General features: G+C 45.8%; 1 protein-coding gene and 1 long non-coding RNA gene across 2 annotated transcripts; one reads left to right on the top strand and one right to left on the bottom strand.

The window, feature by feature from the left end:
- Positions 1-6779: 6779 nt before the first annotated feature.
- Positions 6780-8132, bottom strand: LOC311101073. Its single transcript, XR_014609873.1, has 3 exons — positions 7823-8132; positions 6952-7136; positions 6780-6847 (listed from the first exon to the last, which is right to left on the bottom strand). It is a non-coding gene; the product is annotated as an uncharacterized lncRNA (long non-coding RNA).
- A 170-nt stretch (positions 8133-8302) lies between these two features.
- prepl (prolyl endopeptidase like) lies at positions 8303-21041 on the top strand. Its single transcript, XM_084142079.1, has 14 exons — positions 8303-8681; positions 9015-9140; positions 9236-9302; positions 9428-9649; positions 9791-9917; positions 10086-10302; positions 10491-10682; positions 11093-11299; positions 11564-11739; positions 11947-12163; positions 12415-12564; positions 12795-12921; positions 20190-20278; positions 20665-21041. Exons 1-14 carry the CDS (start codon positions 8541-8543, stop codon positions 20737-20739), a joined length of 2133 nt encoding a protein of 710 aa, XP_083998205.1. The 5' UTR covers positions 8303-8540; the 3' UTR covers positions 20740-21041.
- The last annotated feature ends 1782 nt before the right edge of the window (positions 21042-22823 follow it).

The raw sequence follows: 22823 nt of genomic DNA, 5'->3' as shown, positions 1-22823 counted from the left end.
CTCCAGCCTGCTAGGGCTGTTGGATCAGCTGTCAGTGAGACACTGGCCCAGTCAGCACTATTGAGTGAGAGCGCTATGACCTTAAAACACTGCTGCAGGGGCCCCGCAGCCTGCACTCAGCCTGGCCAAGCTATTGCAGTGAGAGAGAGATGGAGAGATAGAGAGAAGGAGAGAGGGGGAGAAGGACAGACAGACAGAGACAAATACACTGAGACTGAGAGACAGACAGAGCGAGAGAAAGACTAAATGAAAAGAGAGAGACAAAAAAAAAGACTAGGTTAATTGTTGTCAGCCAGCAGCACATTTCTACGTTTCCCTGACAAAAACAAACAGTCCTAAAGGGCCCACTTACCATCCACACACAACAAGTCAGTCACTAAACGAACAGCGCCACTGTGCCTTCTGTCACTTACCAGGCTATGAGTGTGTTCTCCTGGGGTTGACAGAGTGACTGGCTCCCCTGGCTGCCACTAAAGTCACAGGAAAATGGTCCCTGCAGGCCCAGAGCCCAGGGATCCTCCAGTAGCACAGCCCCCTCGGAGGGCCACTTAAAGACATCCGCAACTTTAGGCTTGATTAGGGCCTGCGCTAGCTACATTAGCGTTAGCATCTCCATTAGCGTCACAACAGTGACTGACTGACAGGGCCGCTCTGAGGTTTGTGGGCTCAGGAGAGTGCAAGTGTGAACACAACCACACTAAAGTAAGGGAATGGGGTTTGGATGCTAGCTAATGGTCACGTACCTCACTGACAAACACATCAACAACGTCAAAGACAAGGTAATAAACTGATGTCAAAAATCATTTAGCTTTTTCTCCATCACTCAAATGTAGAGCGCAGATACACAAAAAGGGGAAAGTATGCTGATGGCATGGATTTCTCTGTGTGACATGCATTTTTATGAACAGTTTGAATTTTTCATGAATTTACACGAATATTTACAGCACATAAAACAGACATAAATAAATCATAAAACACACAATCTAAAGAACACACAACACCAAGTGCACTGTAATAATTAATCTACACGTACAAAGCAATGTAACTAACACAAAAAGAACACATGAAACAAGTACACAAACATTATTTACACAAACACATGATTAGCAGTCCCTTTCTCCTGATACTGGTTTTGGAGGGATGTTTAAAGCATGCTGCAGGGTGGCCATATATAAACTGCACTCTCAAACAAGACGCTAATCAGATAATCATCTATTTGTTTTAAAACATCATCAAGTAGCCTACATTAGGCCCGGAGGACTGCTCACCAGCCGTGTACCCGTTGCTAGGCAAACAGCGGCGAAGGGTTCTGTGAGGTGAAAAGGGTGGAAGGAAACGGACCAATAGGATGGTGCGGCATGGCACTCCACGGACGCAGAGCGAACAGCCACTAATTAACCACCATGCACTAATCACTTATCTCTCTAATGGGAGGACACTCACACACACAATGTGCATATACACATTACAAACACAATGTGCAGGCAGACATTTGCAGGCATCACGTTTAATAGGGAGAACAGCTCTGCACCTATCCACAATTTCATTCCATTCATGTTTGGCATATAGTGGACTTAGCAAATAATTCTACTTACTATGGATCTCCATAGAATCGGAAGCGTAGGGTTCACAGAGTGTTTTAGGTGTAGGTTAACACACCAGGCCAGGTTGGAATTAAAAACCTGATTAGAAGGAGGGGAGGAGGAGGATAAGGGGAGGAGGAGGATAAGGGAAGGAGGGAGGGAGGGACGGTTGGCTTCTGGGGAGGGTGACTAAAGTGGTGAAAAATCCAATAATTGTGCCATTCTGGGGTGTGTGCTTTTAGGAGGGGTGGTATTACTCTTTCATTCTACCTCTTTCATTTTCCCTCTAATACCTTTGCAACAGAAGAAAAGAGGACTGGAGAGAGAGAGCTGGCTGCTAAAGTATGTAGTCTTTGTAATTACCACAGTATTACTGGTGTAACAATGCAGGGCGCTGGGCAGCTCTGACTGGGTCACCTTCATTTCCTCTCTAATCCTCCTGCTCATTGGCAACGCTCAGGTTTCACCACCTCCATCTCCTTCCACCTATACTGACCAATACCCGACCAACCATAAACTACACCAGGGGCTTTATTTCACTAGCCATTGTATTCATTGGCTATTTACCACAGGGGTACGTCTATTGTTTGTTTGTGTGTGTGTGTTTTTCTCTGAGAATGTTTTTTATTCTATACAGGGCTAGGACAGTTGCCTGCCTTGGACACTAACCCCTGAGCTCTTAACAGCCTAACCCTTGTAGAAGGCAAAGCCATTTCCTCAAGATATGGGACCAAACCAATTACCTTAAATTAAGTCAACTGGCAACTCTTCCCCACTTCTCATCCCCTGAGCCACACGGGGCCCAAAAGCTAATCATCACAGCCAACACCTCCCCCTAGCAAACAGACAGGCCCAGGGGTACACTCACATCACACTACACTCACAAACCATTTACTTTGCTTTTACTACAATTTACTAGATTAACTCGAGACTGTAAATATAATATAATTGGGTAAATAAATGCAGTTGTCAGGTAGTAGCAGACACCTTTATCCAAAGCAACTTAGGATTCATAGTGACGTACCCAGTAGCATAAATGTGGCCCAAGCAGGAATCTAACCCACAACCCTAGTGGTGCTAGCAGCACCATGCTCTCTAACTAAGCCAATGAATCCACTGTAACAGTGGTTGTGTGTAGCAGCGCTGGTAGCTCCACCAGTATAGTGTTAGGGGGACATAGGCTCGTCACAGAGCCTGGCCTGTAAACACACACAGGGGAGCACTAATTAACTGTCACCAACACAAGAGTTAAGAGTTGCAGTGTCAGAGTGTGTCAGAGTTCCAGCCCCCAGACCTGCATGTAGTACCCAGGGCCCCAGCCCTCCGCCATTGTCTAACGGGATATAATTAGATAGCATTCTGGCAGAGTGAATTAGCATAATTATGCAAACAGGGGCTGCTAAAGGGTTGGCACAAGGGAGGGCCACAGGGGGAACCTCTTAAAGCCCACACAGTATACAGTACACTCACACATACACAATTGTACACACACACTCACACAGGCGTACATATTCATGCTCGTACACTTTCTGCATTAAGGCAGGATGATCCATTATAGAGCTATGGTATCTGAACACACACAAAGACACACACACACACACAGTGGTGTATGTAAGCTCTCGGCCTACGAGACAGCAGGAGGGGTCGTGTCACTGGGTAATGAGGACGATTAGGAGACTAAAAAGAGTTGTAACCAAAGTGACAATGAGTGGTTTTATAAAGGAGCCACATTGTAAAGCCTGCCTATTTCCAGAGACCTGCTGTGTCCGAACAGAGGTCTGAATGGATGGCCCCTGTAACCCTGATTCACCCAGCTCATCACACAGCATATGGATGGCCCCTGTAACCCTGATTCACCCAGCTCATCCCACAACATGCCTTACAACACCTCCCTGTAGAGCCTTATGACAGCACAGAGTGAAACCTACAATGGAGGAGCTCTCTAAGACACATGACTATCTGAACCCAACGTGTGACCTAGCCTAGCATACACCCCCCCAAACCAGCCGCTCCTCTCCAGTCCAAACCCTGTGTCAACAAGGCTCTCATGTCCACAGCTAAAACCTCTTCAGCCCCACCTATCCCCAAAGAGGAGCCATTGTGCCTGGAAAACTTGGTCCTCACAGGAAACAAGGCCAGTTAAACCCCAAAACAAGCCCCCCTACAAGCCCTACTCCTATGGCCAATGCAGCATAGAGCACCTAAGCACACATTTGCAGGACTAATCCACCCCCAGCGTTTTGGACTCCCATTCAGGAAGAGAAGGAGCCCAAGGATTGTGGCTTGTACTCTCCTCAGGGGAGGATTTAGGGATGTGCGAGGGGAGGGTGGAGGGGGCCGGGGGGCAGCTAACACAGGAGCAAGGGGCACCCCCTCTTCAGACAATGAGCTCCTGAGCTCCCCCTCCAGCCTTTCTGACAGGGGTTTTTGGGGTTAGATGTTTGGGCCTAGCAATGCGTGAGATCAATTAGGAGTGGTTGAGAGGAGGGTTTGAAAGGCCCTGCCTGGCGGTGAGGACCCAGGGCCCCCTACCTCTAGAATCTCTACCTCCACCTCCCTCTCCCCCCACCTCCCCACGAAAATCCAGACCAGACGTGGGTCAAGGAGCCAGATATCTATCTATCTGAGCCAGTGAATAGCTCCTCCAGCTGGGATGGTACGAGGGAGGTGGAGAAGATGAGCATCCTGCTGTGGTCACTGAGGGGAACGAACAGAGCTGGAAGCTCCACATTCCTACCAGAGGGGTTCTCTTGTACCCTCTTAACCCGAGACCCTGGTCCTGGTGATAGGGTCACCTCTCTCATCCCTCAGTCAACCAACTGGGCACCAGATTAGCTGCAGGTACCAAAGAAGGTCAGACAAGGTTAAGCAGGTAGGATCATCAGCTCTCCTGACAAACAACAACAACAACATCTAGCCTACAGCTGTCTATTTCATAGCACATCAATCTCTATGCAGACAGAATTCTGTAGAACCTCTAATACTTAGAGGTAAAGATCTTTCAGAAGTTGCTTGGTATAATGCCACAATACATCTTAATAATTACACTATTATACTGAAGGGTCAGGGTGCATTTTAGTACCAAAGCCCCGTGTAGCTCAGTTGGTAGAGCATGGCGCTTGCAACGCCAGGGTTGTGGATTTGTTTCCCACGGGCGGCCAGTATGAAAAAAAAATAACATGTATGCACTCACTAACTGTAAGTTGCTCTGGATAAGCGCGTCTGCTAAATGACTAAAATGTAAAATGTAGTATTACCTATGACCCCTAGTCTACACCAGCTAGGCCTACATGTAACCCAGATACCCTAATAAGAGCAAGGGGACCCACTTCTTCTGATTTCTGGATGCTTTCAGCTCCATCAGGATTAGCTGAGATGATGGTGTCTGCTGTGCTGTGTGACCTGATAATGTGGGAAGACTGAGCCCCAGTTTTGACCTCTACCACGACCCTAGACCCTTGACCCCTATGTAGCCATCTGGCTCACTGATGACCCTCTGACCCCCATAGCTATGAAGACACAGGAATACCCAGAACCAATCAGGTGACTGTAAAGAAGGCTTGACATACACTATGGGGTGCTAAGAAATCCAATCAAACACAATCTCATGGATTCAATCAGGATCCATCTATGCATAGGTCTACATAGCTACTTACAATGACTACCATTACATTTGACATTTTAGTCATTTAGCAGACGCTCTTATCCAGATTGACTTACAGCTAGTGAGTGCATACATTTTTTCATACTGGCCCCCATGTGTACTGTTACATCACAACATACACTGAGTGTAGCACACATTAGGAACACCTGCTCTTTCCATGACAGACTGACCAGGTGAATCCAGGTGAAAGTTATGATCCCTTTTTGATGTCACTTGTTAAATCCACTTCAAATCAGTACAGATGAAGGGGAGGAGACAGGTTAAAGAAGGATTTTAAAGCCTTGAGACAATTGAGACATGGATTGTGTGTGGCCATTCAGAGGGTAAATGGGCAAGACAAGATTTAAGTGCCTTTGAGCGGGGTATGGTATTAGGTGCCAGGCGCACCGGTTTGAGTGTGTCAAGAACTGCAACGCTGCTGGGGTTTTCATGCTCAACAGTTTCCCGTGTGTATCAAGAATGGTCCAGCACCCAAAGGACATCCAGCCAACTTGACACAACTGTGGGAAGCATTGGAGTCAACATGGGCCAGCATCCCTGTGGAACGCTTTCGACACCTAGTAGAGTCCATGCCCCAATGAATTGAGGCTGTTCTGAGGGCAAAAGGGGGTGCAACTCAATATTAGGAAAGTGTACCTAATGTTTTTTATACTCAGTGTATATCCTGGGTGACAGATTTTGTTGGTTAACCCATTTTCTGCAAGAGGAAAAGTTAACACACACGAACACAGAATGAAAAGTACAGACCACCAGTCTTGTTCCACCACAATCCACAGCTCTAATAACACAACACCCGAGTTTGGGCTCATTTGAGAGGGAGCTAGAACACAGATAACGTCTTTAGCCAATCTGTTCCTATCATCACATTTGTGGAATGCTCACTCCACCGGGTAGCAGGTATGTGGGCCTGCTAAAGGCCAGGCTGGTGGGGATCACATGATCACATGACCTGGCTGTCAGGCAGGCATAGAAAGTGAGAGGCAGCTCAGCTCCCAGGCTCTCTCTGGCTCTGCTGTGTGAATACTGCTGATCAGTGCTGCCTGCTAGTGGGAGTACAGAGAGATGCAGCCTTCCCTGAGGGGGTTCCCTCTTCTACAACCAACCTCTCTGATTTACTGACCAAACTGTTACTCAGCCTTATATAAGACGATACAGGACGGCTGTCACCATGGCAACAGAACAGAACACAATGTTTCCATTACCATGGCAAAACAGCTGCATGACCTTCTCACCTATCCTCATCATCATCATCATCATCATCTCCTTGGGATGCTGATTTGATTAGCTTCCACAGCTTAACATCAGATCATTTGTATTGCATGAGACTGTGTTAAATCCTTACAAAAGGTGATCCTCAATCTGCCCTCAGCGATGATGGTAAAAATAGCCTTTTCTCACTCTCTCTTTCCAACAGGCTGAGTGACTTACCAGAAGTGCAATCAATGTATGTGGGAAAACAGTGTGTAACAGGAGATCATCATAGGGAGGTTAAAATAACGCACACTCTTAAAAATGTATATGGAGGATGTACTCACAGACATTCCCTGTATTGTCAAAACTGTTGAGAACCTCGTTCACTCTGATGGGCCCGAGGTTATCCCTGGAAAAGAATGAGAGAGAAATATGATTACAGTGTGTGTGTGTGTGTGTGTAAACTGCAAGATGCTTGGCTTACTCAGAGGACAACAAGCATCTCAAACCCACCTGAGAAAGGCACTGAACTCTGGGAAGGAAGCACTTGTGTATTCCACCCACTGGCCTTCGGAGGGGTCATCTGTCTCTTGGTGCGTGACACTGGTTTTGTTGAACAGGTTGAAGGAGGAGAATCTCCGGACAGACACCTGCTTGACCTCTGAGTCTGCACTGTCCAGCTGTTTCTGCCTCAGCACCTGAGAGGGAGATGGAGGTGTAGTACCTGTCAAACAACACAACCTGACCTGATTTAAAAACACCACCTAAAAACACAATTACTGACCAAATTAGAGTGACATGGAGGTATTAGAACATTCTATCTAGCCTAGTGATGAAGATCTGATATGGCTCCAGGCTCTATTGTTTATCCTTGAAACTGATCCCCACAGTTCCTGTAGTAGTGTAGTCATTATCTTGTCACGGGACACCTTTAGTTGATTACTTAGCCCTTGTCAGTGCAATATGCATGAATGATGTTCATTTCTTTGATCAAATGGTGAAATGTGTGGTTTTATAATACTATACAGTATTTGAAACGCAAGAGGATATTTCTGGAAGCATTTTGTGTATCAGTGAAATGCCCATGTAAGGACAAAACCTCCCTCTCAGGTCATGCCCTCACACCGTTATGGTTAGGTTACAGCCCAACTGGGACAGAGGACTGGAGAGCTGTATATAACCTCAGTTACACATGTTACTTTAAAAACAGATACACGTCTATGAATGGTAAATCGATGATACATTTAGCTTAGCTAAAGCCAGTATATCTAGCTAGCGAATGGTGCAATGATATTAGCTAGCTAGCTAGCTAACGTTAGGCGCAATGCAACATTGATTCTGTCAGTTGATAACAAACCCATTGCAAATGTGACGCTTGTTTTACCTGTCGTAGGAGAGTCCATCTTGCACGAGCTACGTCGGTTCCACAGTTAGGGTCTCGATTGGATTGGTGGTTCGTAATGAGCTTTTTTTCTTTATTTTCTGGCAAGGATGGCAACGCTGATTCGTGATGTTTACATTTTTCTGGTTCACCTGTCAACTTCCCGTCCATCCTGTCTTTAGTGTTTTGGGCAAAAATAAATACAAATCTACAATGTTTCACAGTGTGAAGCACACGGTATAATAAAGCGAGTATGGCTCTGTTTGTTCACAGAATAGGACAAGTAGTACAGTGGTAGCGGGTCATCAACCGGTAAAACGCTCACTGCTCCGGTGTTGCTGGAGAAAGCATGCTATTTCCGTACACTAATGACAGCAAGCCATAGCAATGTATTACCAGCATCATCGAACGCAATATTGAGTTACAAATTGTATGCCGTCTGGGATTGATTAGTTTTGCCTAGCTTGTACGCCATCAAACAGCGCTCAAATCAATGTTTTGAAAATGTTCTGCTAGCATCCTGTACGTTGCCCAAATGCGAAGGCAAGCAAACTACATTTAATTACAGTAACTAACTATCGACTATTAAAGCGACACAAGAGGACATACTTGATACTGTATCTTTTCAAAGAAAAATGTGTTCAAACTTGGGGGTATCACTTTCAAAACAATGATTGACATGAAATGACAGCTTGGTCAGTCAGTTACAGTGGCAGCGAGTATGTGTTCCATGACCAGTCTGCATTCGTGGCTGTGTCCTCTGATTCGGGGAGGTAAATTGAATCAAGTCTGGAGCCTTTCCACCTGCAAACCTAGAGGATGGATCTACCTAACGGCTACACGTCGTTACACAGTGGGAAAGGTGCTGTAACTCGCTCTCAAGCAACCATTGGTGCTAGTTACACAGCAGACCTTTACCTCTGATTACTGTCCTCATCTAATATTTAGGACTGTTTCTAGGGATCTGTTGCTTACAAACCTGCTAGCCTTGTAGTAACCAAAGATGAAGAAGTGGAAATTGTAGAGAAACTGATCCTGTTGTTAGAATCTGATAGGCAGTGGGGTTTTGTTTTGTTGTAGGAAATGGACTCTCAAACAGTCAATCCAAATGTACAAAGCTACAGATATTCAGATGACAGTCACACTGTGAGAATTTGTGCATACAGTTCACCTAATATGTTATTGTGACCTTCAGGACCCTTCCAGCTCCACTGTGGAATTCAACTCTCAAAATAAGAAGTACAGGAGCCTGGAGAGGTCTTTCGAGAGAAGATTAAGGGCCATACACCAGAGGTTCTCCGGAGTCCCAGACAATACAACGGTAAAGTTGGGCTTGATATTTTGGTAAAGGTATCTAAACAACTAACACTGGTTTAATAAAGTAGTCATTATACTGACAAACAGCTGTCTCTCCAGATCCAGGGGTGTAACCATGTGTACTTCATGGAAGGGGATGGCATCTATAGAATGGATACCAGGCAGGGTAAGCACCATTTTCTGGACAGACATTTCCCTAATCACACCACTTTCTACTACCGTCTAGAGCTGAAGAGAACTAAATTACATAAAACAATGTAAGGTGTGTGTTTGTGACTTGACTGGCTGCAGGTGACCCAGAGCCAGAAGAGGTGTTGTGTCTGGACTCTGTGGGGAAGGGAGATTGGAGCCTCCAGAGGGTGCGTCTCTCCCCCAGTGAGCAGGCCCTGGCTGCCACAGTGAAGACCCCCCACAGAGAGGAGGCCAGGTGTGTCCTGGTCAAGCTAGGAGATAGAGAACCCACCCTGGACCCACCTAAACCTCTACTCACCATCGACAAGGTCTTCAGCTTCGGTGCGGGAGAGGGTTAATACCATAGAGATAAACAATGTAGTGGTTATATTTAATTATGTTGTTAAGACAGCCATCATGTGGACACTTCTAGACAGACAATTAGATGTATGAAGATTGTCCTGTGTGTGTGTGTGTGTGTAGAGTGGGCTACAGATGACATCCTGTTCTACAGCAGTCAGCAGAACCTCCAGTGTCACCGTGTGTTCCGTCTGGACCTGACTGCCACTGGGACCGGAAGCACCCTGGTGTACCAGGAACAGCAGCCTGAGTAAGGCTTACACACACCTCCCTTTGTCACACCGGTGTGTGTGTGTGTGCGTGACTGTACATCATGTACTGTAATGTTTGGAAGAGGCCATGTTAGGACACAAGCCATGGAAACACAGAGAACATATGTTAAAGTGCTCTGCTTTCTTAAGTGTTATTTTGTCCACAGTGTGTTTGTGGAGGTGAGTCTCTCCAGAGACAGGAGGCTGGTGCTGGTCAACTGCAGCAGTAAGAGAAGCTCTGAGGTGTGGCTGATTGACAGCACCAAGCCCCTTATGAAGCCCACCCTGGTCCAGGCCCGCCTCCCTGAGCTACTGTACCATGTAGAGCACTCCCACGGCCAGCTGTACATCCTGGCCAACACTGGCCCTGGACAAGAGTACCAGGTAGCCTACTGCCTCAGACAACCCCATAGACATTGAAAGAAAAGCATTGATCTCTATGGACAATTCAGTAGATCTGCATGCAAACCCAAACTGCATGCACAGTTGCACACTGTGTTTGTATGTGTACATGACTTGATAAATGCATGTGTTATCAATATAATCTATGATTCTATTCTATGCTGTCCCAGGTGTTGAGGGCACCTCTCTCATCCCCGGCCATCGAACATTGGGTCCCAGTGTGTAGCCCTGGTCCTGGGACAGCTGTGAAGGACATGGAGGTGCTCCAGGACCACTGTGTGTTGGCCACCAGGGACCCCTTAGGCCTGCTAGGACTCCAGGTGGTCCCACTATCCCAGCCAGCCACCACAACCACCCTGCAGGTGACAGGAATAGCTATATGAAGACATCACTCTGATTTGATTTGAACATTTTTATTCCACAATTTTAAAATACATAAAATGTTACACCATATACAGAGGATACATACATAAAGTCAAGAGACTTGTTTCCATTGTAACAGGCTACTCTATGTCTCCTCCTGCTGAGGCAGTTGATGATCATTCTGATGGTCATGACCATGTTTAACACTGCACTGCCTAGCCAGGTGTACTGGTAGTGGACTGTACCACGAAAGCTAGGCCTTAAAGGAATACTGTGAGATTCCAGCAAAGCCATGAAACGACCTCTAACTTCCTTCATACTGCACGCAGAGACATAAAAATGACATCCACAACTTAATTACTAAAATCTTGCAGTATCCCTTTAACCAGAACTGTTCTCCATCTCTCAGCTGCCACCGTGGGCCTGTGCCATAGAGACCAAGAGGGCTGGGCTGACAGACAGTGGCTGGTTGGAGTTCCTCCTGTCGTCTCCAGTCCACCCCCCTGTCCTGTACCGCTACTCCCCCAGGGAGGACAGGCTCCTCTTACAGGAGGACACAGAGGAGCACAGAACCCCCCAGGAGTATCACACCACCCGACTAGAGGCCCCCAGCCAGGTAGACTGGATCTGAATCATACACACACACTCAGAGAGGAAAGCCTCAAGAATACAATGCCGAAATGGTGGGTGTGAAGTGTATTTTGGTAATCCACTGATGACCTACCAGCCTGCAGTAAGGGTTCACCAGAGGCTCATGAAACACCCTAATCTAGGAGCTCTCACACACAAACACAGGTTTTTTTTTTGTGAATACAGAGTATGTAATATTTTGTGTGTCTATAGTGATTACTGTACTTTCTCTCTCTCTCTTGGCCTATAGGACGGTACCATGGTGCCACTGACTCTCTTCCACAGACCTATGTTGGAGGAGCTGAGGGGTGCTCCATTGCTGGTGCATGTGTACGGGGCCTATGGCATTGACCTTAACATGGACTTCAGCCCAGACAGAAGACTGCTGCTTGAGGATGGCTGGGCTCTGGCCTACTGCCACGTCAGGTAGCGCTACAACTCCCAGAAGCCTTTGCACCACAGAAAAACTGGATGTTCATACAGGATAAAGTCTGTTGTTGTGGGCGGCTATATTAATTGTTAGTGCTCTCATTGTAATGTTTTGTGTAGAACAGATATGATTATCTGTCTTGTAAAAAAATTAGTTTGCAGTGCTTCTGAATGTTTTACCACTCTGACTACGTGTGGTTGTAGGGGTGGAGGTGAGCGTGGCCTGGGCTGGCATAGACAGGGTCGTATGGAAGGGAAACCAAGAGGAGTGGAGGACCTGGCTGCCTGTATCCACAGGCTCTATGACCTGGGGGTGTCCAGACCCTCTCTGACCGCCCTCACTGCTCGCAGCGCCGGGGCCGTACTGGTGGGAGCGCTCTGTAACCTACACCCCCACCTCATACGAGCTGTCACACTACAGGTAAAACCACCCAGACCCTACCTGCAGCCTTCAGAAACACACACATTTCAACCCCTATTTTCTCTGCTCTCTCCGGCCTGAATCCTAACTTCTGAGAAGTGTGTGTAACTTGACTTTCCACACAAATACCCCATTGACATCAATGCATAATTAGTGGGAAAGTTCAAGTTACAGTAGGGCCACTTATCTTGAGTAAGGATTAGGCCCTCACCTGCACAAGTCACTGGTTAGGTGATCTCTTCTGTCTCCAGGCTCCTTTCCTTGATGTGCTGGGCACTATGCAGGAGCCAAGTCTGCCCCTGACGCTGGAGGAGAGGGGAGAATGGGGGGACCCCATGTCAGACCCCTACCAAAGAGACACTATCGCCTCCTACTGCCCCTGTCATAACATTACACTTCAGGTGAGCTTATAAACCTTACTGTACACATCAACAATACAATACCATCAAATAATATGCAAACATTGCCCAAACAAGTTTTAAACTGTGTGGGGGTTCTAGCCACTGTGCTTCTTCATTGCTTGCTCTTTGGGGTTTTAGGCTGCGTCTCTGTATAGCACTTTGTGACAACTGCTGAGGTAAAAAGGGCTTCATAAAATACATGAGCGTTTTTGTGTGTGTGTATTCAACAGCACTACCCCTCCATGCTGCTCACAGCCTACATAGAAGACAACAGAGTGCCTGTAGCCGGAGTACACAAGTACGTGGAGAGACTTCAGGAAGCAATCCACACACACCTCAATGGCCACCCTGTATCTGGTGAGTAGATAGACATGAAACAGTTCCTCTACCTAAAGCACAATCCAATGAAGGCTCATTATCCCTGAATTGTCCACAGTTTTGTTTAGAGTTTTGTTCTTCCTGAAAGAGCAGCAGTGTGGTCAGGTTCGGGTCCCACTAGAGGAGTCCGTGTTCCTCAGGAGACTGCTGTAATGGATCATAGCTAGAAGTGTAAGAGTTTATATCCAGTACAGAGCAGAGGTCACCTTGTAGCACAGCAGCTCTATGTGAATCAGCGTCATCAAATCATACTAATTCCCCCAGTGAGGGACTTACTCTAGCTCTTTACCGCTCCTTAATAATTTCACACATCTCTCTCTCTCTACCACACACTGTCTCCTACTCTGTTTCTCACACACACATTCATTCTGTCACATATACACACATTATATGTCTAATTTTCTCTCTCTCTCACAGACATACACAGGCAGAGAGGGTCTCTCCCTAATCTCTACCCCTCTCCTCTGTCATTGATGAAGTGCTGATCGCATACCCACAGCCGGGCTCATTAGCATGTTTATGAGATAGTGTATCAGCAGGAGAGATAAGGAACAATACACTGGGCTCTGGCAAGGTCAGGAGGCGGCTTGTGAAATACAGCACATGGAGGGAGAGAGAGAGAATACCTGACCACTGTGACTGACCGAAACTTAAGGAAAGCTTTGACTATGTACAGACTCAGTGAGCATAGCCTTGCTATTGAGAAAGGCCGCCATAGGGAGACCTGGCTCTCAAGAGAAGACAGACTATGTGCACACTGCCCACAAAATGGGGTGGAAACTGAGCTGCACTTCCTAACCTCCTGCCAAATGTATGACCATATTAGAGACACATACAGTGGGGAAAAAAAGTATTTAGTCAGCCACCAATTGTGCAAGTTCTCCCACTTAAAAACATGAGAGAGGCCTGTAATTTTCATAATAGGTACACGTCAACTATGACAGACAAATTGAGAAAAGAAAAATCTAGAAAATCACATTGTAGGATTTTTAATGAATTTATTTTGCAAATTATGGTGGAAAATAAGTGTTTGGTCACCTACAAACAAGCAAGATTTCTGTCTCTCACAGACCTGTAACTTCTTCTTTAAGAGGCTCCTCTGTCCTCCACTCGTTACCTTTATTAATGGCACCTGTTTGAACTTGTTATCAGTATAAAAGACACCTGTCCACAACCTCAAACAGTCACACTCCAAACTCCACTATGGCCAAGACCAAAGAGCTGTCAAAGGACACCAGAAACAAAATTGTAGACCTGCACCAGGCTGGGAAGACTGAATCTGCAATAGGTAAGCAGCTTGGTTTGAAGAAATCAACTGTGGGAGCAATTATTAGGAAATGGAAGACATACAAGACCACTGATAATCTCCCTCGATCTGGGGCTCCATGCAAGATCTCACCCCGTGGGGTTAAAATGATCACAAGAACGGTGAGCAAAAATCCCAGAACCACACGGGGGGACCTAGTGAATGACCTGCAGAGAGCTGGGACCAAAGTAACAAAGCCTACCATCAGTAACACACTACGCCGCCAGGGACTCAAATCCTGCAGTGCAAGACGTGTCCCCCTGCTTAAGCCAGTACATGTCCAGGCCCGTCTGAAGTTTGCTAGAGTGCATAAGAAGCATTTCAAGGTCCTGAAGTGGCCTAGTCAGTCTCCAGATCTCAACCCCATAGAACATCTTTGGAGGGAGTTGAAAGTCCGTGTTGCCCAGCGACAGCCCCAAAACATCACTGCTCTAGAGGAGATCTGCATGGAGGAATGGGCCAAAATACCAGCAACAGTGTGTGAAAACCTTGTGAAGACTTACAGAAAACGTTTGACCTGTGTCATTGCCAACAAAGGGTATATAACAAAGTATTGAGAAACTTTTGTTATTGACCAAATACTTATTTCCCACCATAATTTGCAAATAAATTCATTAAAAATCCTACAATGTGATTTTCTGGAATTTTTTTCTCCCATTTTGTCTGTCATAGTTGACGTGTACCTATGATGAATATCACAGGCCTCTCTGATCTTTTTAAGTGGGAGAACTTGCACTAAATACTTTTTTCCCCTACTGTATTTCCCTCAGATTACACAGATCCACAAAGAATTCGAAAACAAACCCAATTTTGAGGAGGAGAGCAGTAAGCCAGCAGCAGTCAGATTAGAGAGAGATGACTGAGGACTTTTCATGATTATTTATTTTATTTTAATTTATTTAACCTTTATTTAACCAGGTAAGCCAGTTGAGAACAAGTTCTCATTTACAACTGCGACCTGGCCAAGATAAAGCAAAGCAGTGCGGTAAAAACAACAACAGAGTTACATATGGGGTAAACAAAACAAAGTCAATAACACAATAGAAAATCTATATACAGTGTGTGCAAATGTAGTAAGTTATAGAGGTAAGGCAATAAATAGGCCATAGTGCAAAATAATTATAATTTAGTATTAACACTGGAGTGATAGATGTGCAGAAGATGATGTGCAAATAGAGATACTGGGGTGCAAATTAGCAAAATAAATAACAATATGGGGATGAGGTAGTTGGGTGGGCTAATTACAGATGGGCTGTGTACAGGTACAGTGATCGGTAAGCTGCTCTGACAACTGATGCTTAAAGATAGTGAGGGAGATAAGTGTCTCCAGCTTCAGAGATTTTTGCAGTTCGTTCCAGTCATTTGCAGCAGAGAACTGGAAGGAATGGCGACCAAAGGAGGTGTTGGCTTTGGGGATGACCAGTGAAATATACCTGCTGGAATGCATACTACGGGTGGGTGTTGCTATGGTGACCAATGAGCTAAGATAAGGCGGGGATTTGCCTAGAAGTGATTTATAGATGACCTGGAGCCAGTGGGTTTGGCGACAAATATGTAGTGAGGGCCAGCCAACGAGAGCGTACAGGTCACAATGGTGGGTAGTATATGGGGCTTTGGTGACAAAACAGATGGCACTGTGATAGACTACATCCAATTTGCTGAGTAGAGTGTTGGAAGCTATTTTGTAAATGACATCGTCGAAGTCAAGGATCGGTAGCATAGTCAGTTTTACGAGGGCATGTTTAGCAGCATGAGTGAAGGAGGCTTTGTTGCAAAATAGGAAGCCGATTCTAGATTTAACTTTGGATTAGAGATGCTTAATGTGAGTCTGGAAGGAGAGTTTACGGTCTAACCAGACACCTAGGTATTTGTAGTTGTCCACATATTCTAAGTCAGACCCGCCGAGAGTAGTGATTCTAGTCGGGCAGGCAGGTGCAAGCAGCATTTGATTGAAGAGCATGCATTTAGTTTTATTAGCGTTTAAGAGCAGTTGGAGGCCACGGAAGGAGTGTTGTATGGCATTGAAGCTCGTTTGGAGGTTTGTTAATACAGTGTCCAATGAAGGGCCAGTTGTATACAAAATGGTGTCGTCTGCATAGAGGTGGATCTGAGAGTCACCAGCAGCAAGAGCGACATCATTGATATACACAGAGAATAGAGTCGGCCCGAGAATTGAACCCTGTGGCACCCCCATAGAGACTGCCAGAGGTCCAGACAACAGGCCCTCCGATTTGACACATTGAACTCTATCTGAGAAGTAGTTGGTGAACCAGGCGAGGCAGTCATTTGAGAAACCAAGGCTATTTAGTCTGCCAATAAGAATGCGGTTATTGACAGAGTCAAAAGCCTTGGCCAGGTCAATGAAGACGGCTGCACAGTACTGTCTTTTATCGATCGCGGTTATTATATTGTTTAGGACCTTGAGCGTGGCTGAGGTACACCCATGACCAGCTCGGAAACCAGATTGCATAGCGGAGAAGGTATGGTGGGATTCGAAATGGTCGGTGATCTGTTTATTAACTTGGCTTTCAAATACTTTCAAAAGGCAGGGCAGGATGGATATACAGTGGGGGAAAAAAGTATTTAGTCAGCCACCAATTGTGCAAGTTCTCCCACTTAAAAAGATGAGCGAGGCCTGTAATTTGCATCATAGGTACACATCAACTATGACAGACAAAATGAGAGAAAAAAATCCAGAAAATCACGTTGTAGGATTTTTTATGAATTTATTTGCAAATTATGGTGGGAAATAAGTATTTGGTCAATAACAAAAGTTTCTCAATACTTTGTTATATACCCTTTGTTGGCAATGACACAGGTCAAACGTTTTCTGTAAGTCTTCACAAGGTTTTCACAGACTGTTGCTGGTATTTTGGCCCATTCCTCCATGCAGATCTCTTCTAGAGCAGTGATGTTTTGGGGCTGTCGCTGGGCAACACAGACTTTCAACTCCCTCCAAAGATTTTCTATGGGGTTGAGATCTGGAGACTGGCTAGGCCACTCCAGGACCTTGAAATGCTTCTTACGAAGCCACTCCTTCGTTGCCCGGGCGGTGTGTTTGGGATCATTGTCATGCTGAATGACCCAGCCACGTTTCATCTTCAATGCCCTTGCTGATGGAAGGAGGTTTTCACTCAAAATCTCATGATACATGGCCCCATTCATTCTTTCCTTTACACAGATCAGTCGTCCTGGTCCCTTTGCAGAAAAACAGCCCCAAAGCATGATGTTTCCACCCCCATGCTTCACAGTAGGTATGGTGTTCTTTGGATGCAACTCAGCATTCTTTGTCCTCCAAACACGACGAGTTGAGTTTTTACCAAAAAGTTATATTTTGGTTTCATCTGACCATATGACATTCTCCCAATCCTCTTCTGGATCATCCAAATGCACTCTAGCAAACTTCAGACGGGCCTGGACATGTACTGGCTTAAGCAGGGGGACACGTCTTGCACTGCAGGATTTGAGTCCCTGGCGGCGTAGTGTGTTACTGATGGTAGGCTTTGTTACTTTGGTCCCAGCTCTCTGCAGGTCATTCACTAGGTCCCCCCGTGTGGTTCTGGGATTTTTGCTCACCGTTCTTGTGATCATTTTGACCCCACGGGGTGAGATCTTGCGTGGAGCCCCAGATCGAGGGAGATTATCAGTGGTCTTGTATGTCTTCCATTTCCTAATAATTGCTCCCACAGTTGATTTCTTCAAACCAAGCTGCTTACCTATTGCAGATTCAGTCTTCCAAGCCTGGTGCAGGTCTACAATTTTGTTTCTGGTGTCCTTTGACAGCTCTTTGGTCTTGGCCATAGTGGAGTTTGGAGTGTGACTGTTTGAGGTTGTGGACAGGTGTCTTTTATACTGATAACAAGTTCAAACAGGTGCCATTAATACAGGTAACGAGTGGAGGACAGAGGAGCCTCTTAAAGAAGAAGTTACAGGTCTGTGAGAGACAGAAATCTTGCTTGTTTGTAGGTGACCAAATACTTATTTTCCACCATAACTTGCAAATAAATTCATAAAAAATCCTACAATGTGATTTTCTGGAATTTTTTTCTCAATTTGTCTGTCATAGTTGACGTGTACCTATGATGAAAATTACAGGCCTCATCTTTTTAAGTGGGAGAACTTGCACAATTGGTGGCTGACTAAATACTTTTTTTCCCCACTGTAGGTCTGTAACAGTTTGGATCTAGAGTGTCACCCCCTTTGAAGAGGGGGATGACAGCGGCAGCTTTCCAATCTCTGGGGATCTCAGACGATACGAAAGAGAGGTTGAACAGGCTGGTAATAGGGGTTGCGACAATTTCGGCGGCTAATTTTAGAAAGAAAGGGTCCAGATTGTCTAGCCCAGCTGATTTGTAGGGGTCCAGATTTTGCAGCTCTTTCAGAATATCAGCTATCTGAATTTGGGTGAAGGAGAAGCGGGGTGGGCATGGGCAAGTTGCAGCGGAGGGTGCAGAGCTGGTGGCCGGGGTAGGGGTAGCCAGGTGGAATGCATGGCCAGCCGTAGCAAAATGCTAGTTGAAATTTTCGATTATCGTAGATTTATCGGTAGTGACAGTGTTTCCTAGCCTCAGCGCAGTGGGCAGCTGGGAGGAGGTGCTCTTATTCTCCATGGACTTTACAGTGTCCCAAAACTTTTTGGAGTTAGTGCTACAGGATGCAAATTTCTGTTTGAAACAGTTAGCCTTTGCTTTCCTAACTGATTGTGTATATTGGTTCCTGACTTCCCTGAAAAGTTGCATATCGCGGGGGCTGTTCGATGCTAATGCAGTACGCCACAGGATGTTTTTGTGCTGGTCAAGGGCAGTCAAGTCTGGGGTGAACCAGGGGCTATATCTGTTCTCAGTTCTGAATTTTTTGAATGGGGCATGCTTATTTAAGATGGAGAGGAAAGCACTTTTAAAGAACAACCAGGCATCCTCTACTGACGGAATGAGGTCCATTCAGGATACCCAGGCCAGGTCAATTAGAAAGGCCTGCTCGCTGAAGTGTTTTAGGGAGCATTTGACAGTGATGAGGGGTGGTCGTTTGACCGCGGACCCATTACGGACGCAGGCAATGAGGCAGTGATCGCTGAGATCCTGGTTGAAGACAGCGGAGGTGTATTTAGAGGGTAAATTAGTCAGGATGATATCTATGAGGGTGCCCATGTTTACGGATTTAGGGTTGTATCTGGTAGGTTCCTTGATAATTTGTGTGAGATTGAGGACATTGAGTTTAGATTGTAGCTCCTCGTTTCCTCTGCTCTTCTCATTAAGCTTTGATCACAGGAGGAAACACTACAGAACACACCAGCCACTCACTACATTATAGGGGAAACACCTATTGCTGTTGCACCCAGCCTAAAAGATCTTAGCTTCTATTGGTTTCAAATGACCATTTTTGGTACTAGAGGGACTGGATATTGTTGCACCCAGCCAGACTGCAGCCGCTGATGGCACATTCCGATCAGAACCCTACATCCAGTAAACCTCCGAGCCTCCTGAGTGGCGCAGTGGTCTAAGGCACTGCATCGCAGTGCTAACTGTGCCACTAGAGATCCTGGTTCGTATCCAGGCTCTGTCGCAGCCGGCCGCGACCGGGAGACTCATGGGCGGCGCACAATTGGCCCAGCGTTGTCCAGGGAAAGGGAGGGAATGGGCGGCAGGGATGTAGCTCAGTTGATAGAGCATGGCGTTTGCAACGCCAGGGTTGTGGGTTCGATTCCCAGGGGGGGCCAGTATAAAAAAATTAAAAAAATGTATTCACTAACTGTAAGTCGCTCTGGATAAGAGCGTCTGCTAAATGACTAAAATGTAAATGTAAATGTAAACCCTTCATCCCTGACAATGACAACCTCTGATGAGGTCATGTTGACAGAGATCGGCCACTTGTATTGGACATGATAAACAATGCTGGTTTGTTTGCTAATTTGTTGTTTGTGTGTTGTCATCTCTGTCTCCAGAATCTGAGCCCACACCCAGTGTCATTCTGGACCTTCAACCAGGAGCAGACCACTTTGGCCCAGGGGACTTTGAACTGTCTCTGACTGAGGTATCTATGGGCTCTCTCATTATATCCCTTATTTTATAGAGTCCACAACTATATAAACTGATCATTCTCTGATCCATAAACAGTCTGGGCAAATCTGAGTGGCACCCTATTCCATATATAGTGCAGTGTAGATTGTTGAACACTACATATAAAATAGGGTGCTATTTTGTACACACCCATGAAGAAGCCTTATACTCCATAATCATAAATACATAAACTGTAATAAGAGTCACTCTAACCTGCCAACCAAGGTTGTTGAGTTATAAACACGTTGGCAGTGTTGAAATGGAGTTATGGGACTCAGGTAACAGGATTACAGTATTATATAGTGGTGTTCTCAGGCTGACCTGACAGCTCACTCCTGTCTCTCTCCCTCCCCCACTCAGAGTGCTCGACAGCTGGCTTTTCTCCACACAGAGCTGCGTCTGAACCAGCAGAAGACCAAAAACAGGCGGAGGTAGAAGGAAGTGGGGAGGAGAACTCATCAGAGCCATATAGAGATACATGTATGATCTACAGCAGGGGTGTCAAACACACGGCCCCCAAAATTATGTTTTTGTTTTTACTCAAACGACCCACGGGCCAGATCCAGCCAGCGAAGGGGTCCAATCCGGCCCACGGGTGGTTTGGGTAAAAGCAAAAACAATTTTTTGGGGAGGTACGAACTAAAAATATAAAAGCAACATGCAACAATTTCAAAGATTTGACTGAGTTACAGTTCATAGAAGGAAATTAGTCAATTGAAATAAATGAATTAGGCCCTAATCTATGGATTTCACATGACTGGGAATACAGATATGCATCTGTTGGTCACAGATACCTTTAAAAAAAACTAGGGTCGTGTATCAGAAAACCAGTCCGTATCTGGTGTGACCACCATTTGTCTCATGCAGCGTGACACATCTCCTTCAAATAGAGTTGATTAGGCTGTTGATTGTGGCCTGTGGAATGTTGTCCCACTCCTTTTCAATTGCTGTGCAAAGTTACTGGATATTGACGGGTACTGGAACATGCTGTCGTACGCGTCGATCCAGAGCATCCCAAACATGCTCAATGGGTGACATGTCTGGTGAGTATGCAGGCCATGGAAGAACTGTGACATTTTCAGCTTCCAGGAATTGTGTACAGATCCTTGCGACATGGGGCCGTGCATTATCATGCTGAAACGAGGTGATGACGGTGGACGAATGGCACAATGGGCCTCAGGATCTCGTCACAATATCTCTGTGCATTCAAATTGCCATCGATAAAATACAATTGTGTTCGTTGTCCATAGCTTATGCCTGCCCATACCATAACCCCACCATGGGGCACTATGTTCACAACGTTGACATCAGCAAACCACTCGCCCACACAATGCCATACATTGTCTGTCATCTGCCCAGTACAGTTGAAACCGGGATTCATCCGTGAAGAGCACACTTCTCCAGCGTGCCAGTGGCCTTCGAAGGTGAGCATTTGCCCACTGAAGTCGGTTACGTCACCGAACTGCAGTCAGGTCAAGACCCTGGTGAGGACGACGAGCATGCAGATGAGCTTCCCTGAGACGGTTTCTGAAAGTTTGTGCAAAAATTATTTGGTTGTGCAAACCCACAGTTTCATCAGCTGTCCGGGTGGCTGGTCTCAGACAATCCCGCAGATTAATAATAATAATAATATGCCATTTAGCAGACGCTTTTATCCAAAGCGACTTAGTCATGTGCGCATACATTTTTACGTATGGGTGGTCCCGGGGATCGAACCCACTACCTTGGCGTTACAAGCGCCATGCTCTACCAATTGAGCTACAGAGGACCAGATGTTGAGGTCCTGGGCTGGCGTGGTTACACGTGGTCTGCGGTTTTGAGGCCGGTTTGAACGTACTGCCAAATTGGAGGCGGCTTATGGTAGAGAAATTAACATTCAATTCTTTGGCAACAGCTCTGGTGGACATTCCTGCAGTCAGCATGCCAATTGCACCCACCCTCAAAACTTGAGACATTTGTGGCATTGTGTTGTGTGACAAAACTGCACAATTTAGAGTGCCCGTTTATTTTCCCCAGCACAAGGTGCACCTGTGTAATGATAATTCTGTTTAATCAGCTTCTTGATATGCCACACCTGTCAGGTGGATGGATTATCTTGGCAAAGGTTGACTAACAGGGATTTACACAAATTTGTGCACAACATTTTAGAGAAAAGCTTTTTGTGCGTATGGAAAATGTCTGGGATCTTTTATTTCAGCTCATGAAACTTGGGACCAACACTTTACATGTTGGGTTTATATTTTTGTTCAGTATACTTTAAAATGACTAAAACCAAATCGAAACTGTGTAGAAATGATAATGGCCCTACATTTATACAGTTTCCTGACTCTGTCCAGCTCACTAATAATCACCTAAATTAAAATTCCAAAAGCAATGGATACAGGACTAGTTTTGCTTATTTTGACGTTGAGGAAATAACATTTTCAGTCCAGCCCCCCGGACCTCAGAGAAGACCGAATGCAGCCCCCAGGGAAAAGTGAGTTTGACACCCCTGATCTACAGTGACAGTCATGAAATTA

Source organism: Coregonus lavaretus (genome assembly GCF_964263955.1).
Source record: "Coregonus lavaretus genome assembly, chromosome: 25".
Taxonomy (NCBI): domain Eukaryota; kingdom Metazoa; phylum Chordata; class Actinopteri; order Salmoniformes; family Salmonidae; genus Coregonus; species Coregonus lavaretus.
This window is presented reverse-complemented; position numbering and strand designations above follow the sequence as displayed.